This window comes from Bos taurus, chromosome 15 (genome assembly GCF_002263795.3).
Source record: "Bos taurus isolate L1 Dominette 01449 registration number 42190680 breed Hereford chromosome 15, ARS-UCD2.0, whole genome shotgun sequence".
NCBI lineage: Eukaryota > Metazoa > Chordata > Mammalia > Artiodactyla > Bovidae > Bos > Bos taurus.
The window spans coordinates 39,013,817-39,029,316 of NC_037342.1; the positions used below are offsets into that span (position 1 = coordinate 39,013,817).

The window sequence follows — 15,500 nt, forward strand, 5'->3', positions numbered from 1 at the left end:
ACTGTACAAAAAAGATCTTCACGACCCAGATAATCACGATGGTATGATCACTCACCTACAGCCAGACATCCTGAAATGTGAAGTCAAGTGGGCCTTAGAAAGCATCACTACAAACAAAGCTACTGGAGGTGATGGAATTCCAGTTGAGCTATTTCAAATCCTAAAAGATGATGCTGTGAAAGTGCTGCACTCAATACGCCAGGAAATTTGTGGCCACAGGACTGGAAAAGGTCAGTTTTCATTCCAGTCCCAAAGAAAGGCAAAACCAAAGAATGCTCAAACTACCACACAATTGCACTCATCTCACACGCTAGTCAAGTAATGCTCAAAATTCTGCAAGCCAGGCTTCTGCAGTACGTGAACCGTGAACTTCCAGATGTTCAACCCGGTTTTAGAAAAGGCAGAGGAACCAGAGATCAAATTGCCAACATCCGCTGGATCATCGAAAAAGCAAGAGAGTTCCAGAAAAACATATATTTCTGCTTTATTGACTATGCCAAAGCCTCTGACTGTGTGGATCACAAGAAACTGTGGAAAATTCTTCAAGAGATGGGAATACCAGACCACCTAACCTGCCTCTTGAGAAACCTATATGCAGGTCTGGAAGCAACAGTTAGAACTGGACATGGAACAACAGATTGGTTCCAAATAGGAAAAGGAGTACGTCAAAGTTGTATATTGTCACCCTGCTTATTTAACTTATGTGCAGAGTACATCATGAGAAACGCTGGGCTAGAAGAAGCACAAGCTGGAATCAAGATTGCCGGGAGAAATATGAATAACCTCAGATATGCAGATGACACCAGCCTTATGGCAGAAAGTGAAGGGGAACTAAAAAGCTCTTGATGAAAGTGAAAGTGGAGAGTGAAAAAGTTGGCTTAAAGCTCAACATTCAGAAAACAAAGATCATGGCATCTGGTCCCATCACTTCATGGCAAATACATGGGGAAACAGTGGCAGGCTTTATTTTGGGGGGCTCCAAAATCACTGCAGATGGTGATTGCAGCCATGCAATTAAAAGATGCTTACTCCTTGGAAGGAAAGTTATGACCAACCTAGATAGCATATTGAAAAGCAGAGATATTACTTTGCCAACAAAGGTCCATCTAGTCAAGGTTATGGTTTTTCCAGTGGTCATGTATGGATGTGAGAGTTGGACTGTCAAGAAAGCTGAGCATCAAAGAATTGATACTTTTGAACTGTGGTATTGGAGAAGACTCTTGAGAGTCCCTTGGACTTCATAGAGATCCAACCAGTCCATTCTAAAGGAGATGAGTCCTGGGTGTTCATTGGAGGGACTGATGCTAAAGCTGAAACTCCAATACTTTGGCCACCTCATGCGAAGAGTTGACTCATTGGAAAAGACTCTGATGCTGGGAGGGATTGGGGGCAGGAGGAGAAGGGGGCGACAGAGGATGAGATGGCTGGATGGCATCACCGACTAGATGGACATGAGTTTGAGTGAACTCCGGGAGTTGATGAGGGACAGGGAGGCCTGGCGTGCCGTGATTCATGGGGTTGCAAAGAGTTGGACACAACTGAGCGACTGAACTGAACTGAAAAGTCACTCAGGCACTCCGACCTGTGTACTCATCAGTAAAGGAGAACAGGTAAGAGACTACCTACTAAGATTTTATCTAAAATTAAATGGAAAAAAAAAAAAAAAGCTTGCAAGTACTTAGCATTATTCCTAACGTAGTTCCAAAATAGGCATTTAAAAAATATTACTTAAAGGGTGAGTAGTTTTCGCAATCTATTATTTGCATGCTAAGTCACTTCAGTTGTGTCTCTTTGCAACCCTATGGACTGTAACCTGACAAGGTCTTCTGTCCATCGGATTCTCCAGGCAAGAATACTGGAGTGGGTTGCCATTTCCTCCTTCCGGGGGATCTTCCAGACCCAGGGATCAAACCCATGTCTTTTATGTGTCCTGCATTGGCTAGTGGATTCTTTACCACTAGCATCACCTGGGAAGCCCACTTTATATTATACTTCCGTTTATAACTTATTTGAGGGGGAAAAATGTTGAAATACTCAAAACCAGTATACTGTGAAAAAAACTGGCAAAGTTAATACAGTGTTGGTGACACTATAAGCTGATACAACTGATCTGAAAGAGATTACGATAAAGCACCAGGAATTACAGAAATAACAGTTACTAATATAGTTAAACTACTGAAATTTTAACTGAGAGGAAAAACTTATTCTAACCCTAATTTTTCAAAAAGAAATTAAAATTTCCTAAATTTGTTGTTTCAGGGGATTTTTGGTTGCATTTTTGCTTTTGTTTTTTAATTCAAGTATACTTGATTTACAATGTTGTGTTAGTTTCTGGTGTACAGCTAAGTGATTCAGTTATATATATATTAATATAAATATACTTCATATTCTTTTCCATTATGGTTTATTACAGGATATTGAATACAGCTGCCTGTGCTATATATTAGGCTGTTGTTGTTTATCCATTCTGCATATGAGAGTTTGCATCTGCTAGTCCCAAACTTTCATTTCAACCGCCCCCCACCCTTTGGCAACCACCAGTCTGTTCTCTATGTCTGTGAGTTTGTTTCATAGGTAAGTTCATTTCTGTCATACTTTAGATTCCACATATAAGTGATATCATATGGTATTCATCTTTCTCTTTCTGACTTACTCCACTTAATATGATAATCTCTAGGTCCATCCATGTAGCTGCAAAAGGCATTATTTCATTCTTTTTTTATGGTTGAATAACATTCCATTGTATGTATATATACCCACCTTCTTTATTCATCTGTCAATGAACATTTAGGTTGTTTCCATGTCTTGGCTATTATAAATAGTGCTGCTATGGACACAGGGTTGCATATCTCTTTGGATTATAGTTTTGTGCAGATATATGCACCCAGGAGTGGAACTGCTACACCATATGGCAAATCTATTTTTAGTTTTTTGAGGAACCTGCATACTGTTCTACAAAGAAATTAGCTGCACCAATTTACATTCCCACCAACAGAGTAGAAGGGTTCCCTTTATTCCCACACCCTCAGAAAAATTCCCTAAATTTGCTATACTAAGTAATAACATGAAATATCACATCATGAAAATTATATATGAAAAAGTCAGAAATATAGAAATTGTTTCAATAGGAAAATTATAAATTTTATGCTTACATTTCATGGAACACTATATTTTCAAAGAGAAACCACAAGAAAGTTTTTTTAAAAAATAAAAATAGTTTTGAGTTACATTTTCAATATTTAAGAAGAAAAAAACATCAACCATTCTTTTAAAAGGCCAGAATATGTCACAGATAGAATCTGGTCCACTTAACTGTAAAGTAGTGCTTTGATGCATATCACATTTGCAAAACAGTCGGAATGGGGAGGGTGCTGTTTTGGAAAAGGTATACAGAGAATATCCTATTACAGGTTTCTGAGGACAGGACAACAAGTTCTGGGTCACTAGGAACAAGAAATAATTTATGAGAAAAAACTCTTGGGTCTTATTTTTTCTCTTAATAGTATCTGAGAACCTATGGAAACAGAAGAAAAAATTTTTTTCAATGAAATAATCGGGTTGGGGTCTTACAATCATGAGTTTATCTTTTTCTTTCCTTATCTCAACTGAAGGAGGAAAATCTGTTTGAACAGATATCCAGCAAAAAAGACATTTCACAGAGAGGATACTGTCCACTAGACTGTAAGGCAATGTGCTATCTACTTTCCCATTTGCAAAACAATCGTGGTAGGGAGAGTAATGTTTTGGAAGCAAGACACAAAGGATATTTTGTTACAGGCTCCTGAGGATGGTGACAGAATTTCTGGGTCACTGAAAATAAGGAATAACTTTACAAAGGAAAAGTTCTGTGCTCTGTCTGCTCACCTCTTACCATTCATCTGCAACTGAGAGCCCAAACCTGAAGGCATTTTGTGCCCACATAAATAACTCTTAATATCCCTGCCAGGCTAGTATCCTCACTCTTGTTTTACCATTGAGATCCTGACATGTTAGATCTGAAAGCATTCAGTAGTGCTAAACAAAAATAAAAGTTCTCACTAGGTTTTGGTTATATGAATTCTTAAATGCATTTTATGTAACACTGGCTTTTGGTGGGGAGAGCAAAATGAACAAATCTTTGTAATAATGGTCCATCATAAATGCAGACACAGAAATCATTTCAATAAAGGAGAAACCTCAACTTGAACAGCTAATAAATTTTCTTATTCACCTGTCTTCTATATTGGGTTGTTCAAAATCTGTGTTGATAACACCTCTAAGACATAGACCAGGGACTCATCCTTGGAATGACTGACACTGGTTGAGTTATTAAAAATGCAGACTGTTCGACCTCATCCTTAGACACTCTCCAATGTCTAAACTGAGTCCTGGGAAACTACATTTTCAATAAATTACCCAGGCCATTGTGATCTCTCCCTCACCACTCTCCTATGTCTGATAAAATACTACCTACATCACTGATTACAAAAATACTACCTACATTACTGATTTCATCACCAATGCTGCTGATTTTTCTTTTTAACTTAGTGAAGATACAGAAACAGATGTCGAGGGGCCAATTAATCGACCAAGGCAGGGGACCCAGACATCTGTCATTTAAATCACATCCTGCTGCTGCTAATTAGCTTCAGTCATGTCCGACTCTATGCGACTCCATAGACGGCAGCCCACCAGGCTCCGCCGTCCCCGGGATTCTCCAGGCAAAAACACTGGGAAGGGTTGCCATTTCCTTCTCCAATGCACGAAAGTGAAAAGTGAAAGTGAAGTCGCTCAGTTCTGTCCGACTCTGAGTGAACACATGGACTGCAGCCTACCAGGCTCCTCCGTCCATGGGGTTTTCCAGGCAGAAGTACTGGAGTGGGGTGCCACTGCCTTCTCCAAATCACATCCTATTTTCTGCCCTAATTTTAAAGATTTCTTTCCTTCTACTAACCCGGGGGTTTTTCATTTCTTCCTTTTCTGGTTGCTTTAGGTGTAGAGTTAGTTTATTTATTTGACGTTTTTCTTATTTCTTGAGGTATGCGTGTATTGCTATGAACCTTCCCCTTAGCACTGCTTTTACAGTTTCTCACAGGTTTTGGGTTGTTCTGTTTTCATATTCATTTGTTTCTATGCATATTTTGATTTCCTTTTTGATTTCTTTTGTGATTTGTTGGTAACAAAAGAGACCACAGCAAAAATTAATAAGCCAAAAGCTGGTTCTTTGAGAAGATAAATAAAATTGACAAACCATTAACCAGGCTCATCAAGAAACAAAGGGAGAAAAATCAAATCAATATAATTAGAAATGAAAATGGAGATAACAACAGACATTATAGAAATACAAAGGATCATAAGAGACTACTATCAGCAAATATATGCCAATAAAGTGGACAACTTGGAAGAAATGGACAAATTCTTAGAAAGGTACAACTTTCCAAAACTGAAACAGGAAGAAATAGAAAATCTTAACAGAACCATCACAAGCATGGAAATGGAAACTCTAATCAGAAATCTTCCAACAAACAAAAGCCAAGGACCAGACGGCTTCACAGCTGAATTCTACCAAAAATTTAGAGAAGAGCTAACACCTATCCTACTCAAACTCTTCCAGAAAACTGCAGAGGAAGGTAAACTTCCAAACTCATTTTATGAGGCCACCTATCACCCTAATACCAAAACCTGACAAAGATGACACAAAAAGAAAACTACAGGCCAATATCACTGATGAACATAGATGCAAAAATCCTTAACAAAATTCTAGCAAACAATATCCAACAATATATTAAAAAGATCATGCATCATGACCAAGTGGGCTTTATCCCAGGGATGCAAGGATTCTTCAATATCTGCAAATCAATCAATGTAATACACCACATTAACAAATTGAAAAATAAAAACCATATGATTATCTCAATAGATGCAGAGAAAGCCTGTGACAAAATTCAGCATCCATTTATGATAAAAACCCTCCAGAAAGCAGGAATAGAAGGAACATACCTCAACATAATAAAAGCCATACATGATAAACCCACAGCAAACATTATCCTCAATGGTGAAAAATTGAAAGCATTTCCCCTAAAGTCAGGAACAAGACAAGGGTGCCCACTCTCACCACTATTTTCAACATAGTTTTGGAAGTTTTGGCCAGAGCAATCAGAGCAGAAAAAGAAATAAAAGGAACCCAAATTGGAAAAGAAGAAGTAAAACTCCCACTGTTTGCAGATGACATGATTCTCTACCCAGAAAACCCTAAAGACTCCACCAGAAAAGTACTAGAGCTAATTAATGAATATAGTAAAGTTGCAGAATATAAAATCAACACACAGAAATCCCTTGCATTCCTATACACTAATAATGAGAAAATAGAAAGAGAAATTAAGGAAACAATTCCATTCACCATTGCAACGAAAAGAATAAAATACTTAGGAATATATCTACCTAAAGAAACTAAAGACCTATATATAGAAAACTATAAAACACTGGTGAAAGAAATCAAAGAGGACACAAATAGATGGAGAAATATACCATGTTCATGGATCAGAAGAATCAATATAGTGAAAATGAGTATACTACCCAAAGCAATCTATAGATTCAATGCAATCCCTATCAAGCTACCAACAGTATTTTTCACAGAGCTAGAACAAATAATTTCACAATTTGTATGGAAAGACAAAAAACCTTGATAGCCAAAGCTATCTTGAGAAAGAAGGAAACTGGAGGAATCAACCTGCCTGACTTCAGGCTCTACTACAAAGCCACAGTCATCAAGACAGTATGGTACTGGCACAAAGACAGAAATATAGACCAATGGAACAAAATACAAAGCCCAGAGATAAATCCATGCACCTATGGACACCTCATCTTTGACAAAGGAGGCAAGAATATACAATGGAGAAAAGACAATCTCTTTAACAAGTGGTGCTGGAAAAACTGGTCAACCACTTGTAAAAGAATGAAACTAGAACACTTTCTAACACCATACACAAAAATAAACTCAAATGGATTAAAGATCTAAACCTAAGACCAGAAACTATAAAACTCCTAGAGGAGAACATAGGCAAAACACTCTCTGACATAAATCACAGCAGGATCCTCTATGACCCACCATCAAGAATATTGGAAATAAAAGCAAAAATAAACAAATGGGACCTAATTAAAATTTAAAGCTTCTGCACAACAAAGGTGGAGAAGGCGATGGCACCCCACTCTGGTACTCTTGCCTGGAAAATCCCATGGATGGAGGAGCCTGGTGGGCTGCAGTCCATGGGGTCACGAAGAGTCGGACACGACTGAGCGACTTCACTTTCACTTTTCACTTTCATGCATTGGAGAAGGAAATGGCAACCCACTCCAGTGCTCTTGCCTGGAGAATCCCAGGGACGGGGGAGCCTGGTGGGCTGCCATCTATGGGGTCGCACAGAGTCAGACACGACTGAAGTGACTTAGCAGTAACAGCAGCAGCACAACAAAGGAAACTATGAGCAAGGTGAAAAGGCAGCCTTCAGAATGGGAGAAAATAATAGCAAATGAAGCAACTGACAAATAATTAATCTCAAAAATATACAGGCAGCTCCTGCAGCTCAATTCCAGAAAAATACACGACCCAATCAAAAAATGGGCCAAAGAACTAAACAGACAATTCTCCAAAGAAGACATACAAATGGCTAACAAACACATGAAAAGATGCTCAACATCACTCATTATCAGAGAAATGCACATCAAAACCACTATGAGGTACCATTTCATGCCAGTCAGAATGGCTGCTATCCAAAAGTTTACAAGCAACAAATGCTGGGGAGGGTGTGGAGAAAAGGGAACCCTCTTACACTGTTGGTGGGAATGCAAACTAGTACAGCTACTATGGAGAACAATGTGGAGATTCCTTAAAAAACTGGAAACAGAACTGCCATAGGACCTAGCAATCCCACTGCTGTGCATACACACCGAGGAAACCAAAATTGAAAGAGACAGATGTACCCCAATGTTCATTGCAGCACTGTTTATAATAGCCAGGACATGGAAGCAACCTAGATGTCCATCAGCAGATGAATGAATAAGCAAGCTATGGTACATACACACAATGGAGTATTACTCAGCCATTAAAAAGAAAACATTTGAATCAGTTCTAATGAGGTGGATGAAACTGGAGCCTATTATACAGAGTGAAGTAAGCCAGAAAGAAAAACACCAATACAGTATAATAACGCATATATATGGAATTTAGAAAGATGGTAATGATAACCCTGAATGTGAGACAGCAAAAGAGACATATGTATAGAACAGTCGTTTGGACTCTGTGGGAGAGGGCGAGGGTGGGATGATTTGGGAAAATGGCACTGAAACATAATATTATTATATGTGAAACGAATCACCAGTCCAGGTTCGATATATGAGACAGGGTACTTGGGGGCTAGTGCACTGGGATGAATGACCCAGAGGGATGGGATGGGGAGGGAAGTGGGACAGAGGTTCAGGATGGGGAACACATGTACACCTGTGGCATATTCAAGTCAATGTATGGCAAAACCAATTCAATACTGTAAAGTAATTAGCCTCCAATTAAAGTAAATAAATTTATATTAAAAAAAATAAGTCACATCCTAGGTTCTTCCTAAAAATGAGGATTCCCGGTTATTATCTCAAAACTACAGGATTTGAATTTGGCAAACACAGTCCAAGATTCTGCATTTTTAACACATTCTCCAGTAATTCTTAAGCTGCATAACACACTCTAAAGTTTGAGTATCAATGCCCTTAAACTCAACAGTTTCTTAATCTTTTCTAATTATGGATCTTTACTTCCACTCCTTTCGGAACACCTACTCTCATATTCCTACCCTGGGCCTTCTTACCCCAAACTGTTCCATCTCTAAAACCTCATACTGTCAATTTTCCCCACACCACATTATCTGTCCTTCCATTTCTGCACTTAATCCTGTTTTACATTCTCATCATGGTCTCTAGTCTCTTGATACTTCTTTACTCCCAACTCCATTGGCCCTGCCTACCCTCACTTTCCTTAATACTTAAGGGATACCAGACTATGATCAACTATTTAAGTAACTCCCTTTTTTATCCTCAATATCACTCTCTCCTTTTGTCAGTATTTCTTTATAATTCCTAATCTTGATTCCATTTCTCCCCACTTCAAGATTTATAGACCACCATATGTGAAAAATAAATGAGCTCTGCTACCTCTCAATTAGCATAGCACTTTAACATATGCTCTTCAGTAACTCCACATTTTCTATTTTATGCTTATTTAAGCATATTCTATTAGCCTGTATGGACTTTGCAAATAGGATTTGTGCGCAATTTATTCTGATTTATCCAAAAATATAGTTTGGGGAGTAAAATCTAGATTTTTTTGCCCTGAAAGTAAAGGCTTTGAACCATTTTTTTTTTTGTGAGCTAACATAAAAAGTGGCTATAAAGAATAGTTGCTCTGAAGCAACAAAGGTTTACTGTATAGCACAGGGAACCACATACAGTTAATATCTTGTAACAACCTATAATGGAAAATAATCTTAAAAATAATATATGTGTATATGAATAACTGAATCACCTTGCTGTGCACTTGAAACATGGTAAGGCAACTAGATTTCAATAAAATATATATTAAGAAAAAAATACATAAAAATGCTAACCATTAAAAAAAAGAATAACTGCTCTGTAAAAAGTAGTTATGTCAACCTACAGTATTTTAGAATGTTGTAATATCACCACTTAGACGTCAATATCCATTAAAACTGCTTCATAGAAAACAGTAATTTCAATGTAACAACTGGGATTAGGTGAATAAACATACATGCCTTGGCAAGGAAGGAAAGAACAATAAATGTTCATCAATCTCTAGTGAAAGAACAAATAATAATGATAAATTTTCCCTTTTGTTAATGGTAATGTTGCTTATCCTAAGGGGAAGACAAAGAGGAAAGAAAATGTTTGCCCCAAAAGTATTACACTTGGGTCCTTTTCATAAGGCTATTTAGATGAGTTTCACCTGAATGAATTTTGCCTGTTTGCAAAACAATATCCCTTTTGAAAACATCTAGTTTTCCCTTTGAGGATTATACCACAATTATCAAGTATGAATATACCTTTTTCCTCAAAACACTTTCCTAATGTTATGTGAACTTTTTTTTGGTTATGAAAAACATGAAAGCTAGAATAAGGGAAAATACCCAATAGATTGACTATTTCATAATAAAAACCCACCTATAATCACACTATCCAAATATAATACCTGGCCAATATTAAAAGATATGTATGTAAAACATGTATGTATACACACATATTTTATGAAAATGAGATTATACTAAGTTCTAATAAGATTCTTTTGTCACTTCTGAATCTTGAACACATAACTGCTGCATAAAAAGAACTAAAAAGTAAATAAGTAATTATCACCAGATCATAAAGGATAAAGCCAAGATTAGAACCAAGGTATGTAATTCCAAAGTTCATGCCTTTTCCACTACATAGTGCTGTCTCAGCTTCCTCAAGTATAAAATGGATTTGCCCGTTATATAAAGGTGGGTAATGTAAGCACGGAATGAAATAATGAGTGAGAAAACACCTTGAAACTATAAAACATTGTTACAGAAACATAAGGGACTATTAATCATTTCCCTCACCTGAAATATAAGCAGAACTCACTGTAATGTTTTGGTGCTGAACTGTCATGTCACACAGTGTCAATTAAGGTTTGCACTTCTACAGACAATATGGGGGATAATCTCAAAGTCCTTTATAATCAGAACTGAACTTAAAAACTTTTTAAGAAGCCCTTCAAGAAATCATGAAACCTAAAAAATATACACCATTCTAACCGATCTAAGACCATATAATTAGATTTATATTATAAAACTGTATATAACATCAAAAGTGCCCTGAATTAAGCATCATTATTTGAATTGCATATACGTGAGACTTTTTAAAACATAGTGACCATTTGGAAAGCTATGTTTTTTCTTGAAATAGGTATCTTGAAGGAAGTCCAAACTGTTTTTAAAGTAAACCTATATCCAATGTACCCTATTTACAGTGATACCAACATTTTAAAACAAAAACAAGGTATGACTTCAATGTATAAGCCATTTTTTCTTTCTCTGCAAAACCTGAGCCCAACTACTTAATACTTAATATCAGATCAATATGTGTGAAGTAGAAAAATAAGGCTGCTGGAGAATACACTTCTGAAAGAATGGAGGGAAAAGGAAATAAACACTATTAGTTGTTAAGACTAATACTCCTACCCAAGGTAAAGTTCTTTCTTCTAATCCACACCTCCCATTTGCTTTCTCCCTGCCCCATATTTAAATTCACAGCAACTACTTCTAAGAAACATACACTAGCAATCCCATGTTTTTAACTGTTAAGAGAAGGAAAATTCTTTTAACATGCTGTAGGATACTGAAAGCTACAATAGAGAGCAAACATTTTCAAAACATTTTCAAAATGACTAACAAGTAGAATTCAAATTAGATCTTTTAACTATGCTGCAGTTCAAATATCATACAAATACCTTTACTTACCTCAAATTTTCATTAAATCTTACTGTAGCTGCACAGTGGAATATAATATTAGTAGAATCTATGATGATCTCTTTATCTTCTTCACTAAGAGCCAGTTTAGGTTGGGTGAGTTCACTGTTGATTGCTATAATTTTCTCCCTAAAATCTGGATTTTCATCTCTCAATCTGTCAAAAAGCTATCAAAGGAGAAAAACATTTTAGGGCAGTATTTTTCAACTTTCTAAAATCCATCATCACCATCTTCTCCCCCAAGGATCAGTATATTTTAGATTTCAACTATGCAAATCCTAAGGTTGCTTAAATTGCTATCATTCTGTATGGAAACTACTATCCCCATTTTACAGATGAGGAATCTGAGAAACAGAGAGGTCAAGTAACTCACCAAGGACACAGAGGTAGCAGTTTGCAAAGTTAAATTTTAACTGTTTATGCCTTTTTTCATCAGGCTGTATGATCCCTCAGCACAGACATAAGCAGTATATTTATCAGATCAATGTTTAAAATGATCAGATTTCTAAAATCCAAACCTTATCACTTTTTTTTTTTGGCTGTAGTCCTCTTTAGCAGATTAGAGTAAAATGCCATTAACTACACTCTACCTCAAATCTTAGAAAAATTTTAAAGTGGAAAAAAAAGAAGTATATTAAAGGAAAAAAAGTTTTTAAGGAAATATTAAGATCAGAAGCTGGAAAAACCTGTGAAATATCATATATATAGGATTCTAATTTGAAAATAGAAAATTCAATATTCCTTAGATATATTCAAAGGAATAAATTTAACTAGAGAATCAGTCAGATCCCAAGATGGTTACAGTACAAACATACATTCAACTGTGAGTCAAATTTAATTTTTTACCCCAGATTTTATAGATGAGACCTCCAGATCATTGTTCTATTACACCCTGACTCTCCAATCCATTTAAAATCCATACTTGTAGTTTAAGCAGAGAGTCTTAAATCTGGGGCAAAAAAAAAAGTCTATAAAACACACATGGCACTCACTTTTACCTTCCTATATGATTTTTAGTAAGTAATAGTCTTCTCCACCTTTAGCTAATGACTTCAATATTACTGTTCTTATAGTAATTGTTAAAATACTTACTAAGCGTTTCAGATAAAATGAGTACTTTCCATACACTGAGAAAACAAGAAAATGACCTTTGTCTCAAGTTATTTAGAATCTTATAGGAAAAATTAAACAAGGAAACAGTTAAAATATAGTGTTATAAGTAATAAAACAGGGCTAACACAACGGTGTTATGAGTCTGTACGGGAGCAATAACTTGCCCTGATGGGGAAGGACTTGAGATTATAAAGTAGAAGAACAGTGTTTCGGGCAGAGAAAGTGTTACATATAACCACATAAGAGTAATAGAGCGTTTATGTTTGGGAAATTAAAAATAACTCAGTAAGACTTGGCCAATGACAGGAGAAGGAATAAAGAATACAAACTCCATGTAGACAGGGACCACATCTATTGTGCTCAGCACACAGGCCCCAGATAACAGAGTGCTGATAAACATTTGTTATGTGAATAAACTCATTAGGTGGAAAACACTGGAAGAATACCTATGGAGAGGAGTTCAGTTTTGTTCATGTTGACTGTAAAGTGTCAATGAGACTCCACAGAAGATCAATGCCATAGAGGTAACTGGCTCTGTGGGTCCTGAGTTCAGGGAAGAGAGAATCAGATTACTGATTCTATAAACCACACATGTAGCCCTAGGAGAATATCCCTCAGTAGCAACAGTGATGAGCACCCAAGGTCCAGACTACATGAAGCTTTTTCCAAATCTATTTTAAAATACAATCGTTCATCTCACATACAACAGAAGGTGCTGAGTAATCACCTAACTGGACCTAGTAAGAAGAGATCTAGGCCTGGGACAAATTCTGAAGAATATTTAAGGGGCTAGCAGAGAAAAAGGAGCCTGAGATATAACCAGAAAAGTACTTTTAACACATTGAATTGACTTTTTCATTCTCCCAGACTGCCAATGACCTTTAATTCCTCTTCATATTAGATATCTCCACTACCACCAAGAATTGATCATGCTGCTTCACAAGTTACATCTCAAACTTGATGCTCCTCCCTTCTTTAGCCACCATGTTGTTATTCAAAGCCATTTTTTCCAATATTTTTAACCCACTGGTACCCCAATTAGTTCCTACTTTACTAAGTCCACGAATGCTCTCTTTAATGTACTTTCTTCTCTTTCCAGAATTTATTTCATGGTCAGCTATTTTAATTCAATCCTTGCCAGCAATGAGGTTTATTTTCCACGGGACATTGCTGCATATCACTTCTCAAGCCAGGGCAATTTTAGCCCCGGGGGAACATTTGGTGATGTCTAAAAGACAATTTTGCCTTGTCACAACTGGGATGGTGAGGAAAGGGAGCTGCTGGCATTTAGTGGGCACAGGCCAAGAATGCTGACCACCCTACAATGCATAGGACAGCTCCCCACAATAAAGAATTAACTCTCCTAAAATGTGAAGAGTGCTGAAGTTGAGAAATTCTGCTAGAAGACAATGTCATACTACAGTAAATGCCCTACGCTTATGCTCTTTTATTCCTGTTTCAAAATCATAGTAGACTCTATTTAAATGTTTAACAACTTTAAGTGTACATATTAATTGCTGCTTGATATAAAAAGAACTCATTTTATTGATTTAGCAGCTACGCTATATATACGTGAGAATGAATGACCCTAGGAATAATCAGTAGGATGTGCCAGGGGGAATTAAAAAACATGATATAATATTTTAAGGCATAAAATAAAATGACATAATTTTATACAGTATTGTAGTCAAATATTTAAACAAATACTTGAGGACTGTATGATCCCTCAGCACAGACGTAAGCAGTATATATATGTTTAAAATGATCAGATTTCTAAAATCCAAACCTTATCACTTTTTTTTTTTGGTTGTATTGTAGTCCTCTTTAGCAGATTAGAGTAAAATAATGGCCATATGTTTAAACTAAAAAAGTTAAATGAAATTTCAGGCTTTGAGTAGAAAATAATCATTTCCTTTACAAATAAGGCTTACTGATGAGGAAAAATTTTAGAAGCATTACCCTGGAGACTCCAGAGAAGATGCCCAACTCTTTCACATTTTACTTAGGCCCTCAATTCCAACTAAGACATCAGCTTCAATAATTGCTCCTATCCAATCTCTCCTAACACCTCTACACTCTCTCTTCCTCAACCCACTTCTTAAAAACACTGTAGACTGTAGGTTCCATTAAAGGAACGACTCTTACTTATTCCTGAATTCAACCCTTTATATCAAGTCAAATGCCCAGCACTCAGCAGGCACAAAAAATGTTTTCTGAAAAATAAAAAATGAGTAAGAATAAATAACCTCTCAATAGAGGAAAAAAGTGTGTTGGGAAACAATTATTAGTGGTTATACCAATTATAGGGGTTCCCTGGTGGCTCAATCAGTAAAGAGTCTACCTGCAGCACAGGAGACCTGGGTTCAATCCCCGGGTTGGGAGGATCCCCTGGAGACGGAAACAGCAACCCACTCCAGTATTCCTGCCTGGAGAATCCCATGGACAGAGGAGCCTGGCAGGCTACAGTCCATGGGGTCACAAGAGTCAGACATGACTTAGCGACTAAACCATCATACCAATTATAATTATTACCAATTATAAGTGGTTCATAATAAAACATGAGTAAACAAATGGCAGAGACGGCAACAAAACACACAAGCAGGCATTATTACATAAAATAGGCCTTGTGGTCTTAAAGCCCCCTTGATGCCTCCCTGTTCGAAAGTTTTAAGGGAATTTTTACTGCCAATCTTGGGTTCAAATTAATTTTGGATACCTGCAAAAGTCAGCTCTCTCCTTAAAGCATAAAGATTTTTGCCCCTATTGGTATATCCCTAAGAATGTGCCAGAAGGCTGTCCCTAAATGGTCGAAGCAACACTGCACCCTCTTAATCTGCAGCAGTTCTCAAAGTGTGTTAA

General features: G+C 36.8%; 1 protein-coding gene across 4 annotated transcripts in view; it reads right to left on the minus strand.

Annotated features, from left to right (window-relative positions):
• The window catches only part of FAR1 (fatty acyl-CoA reductase 1), a 77,802-nt gene that overhangs the window by 23,434 nt on the left and 38,868 nt on the right, over positions 1–15,500 (minus strand). For all 4 annotated transcript variants that reach the window (XM_005215973.5, XM_059874754.1, XM_010812464.4 and 1 more), the window contains one exon: positions 11,520–11,695. In XM_005215973.5, the coding sequence (XP_005216030.1) occupies positions 11,520–11,695 (176 nt within the window). The remainder of the gene's footprint in view (positions 1–11,519; positions 11,696–15,500) is intronic.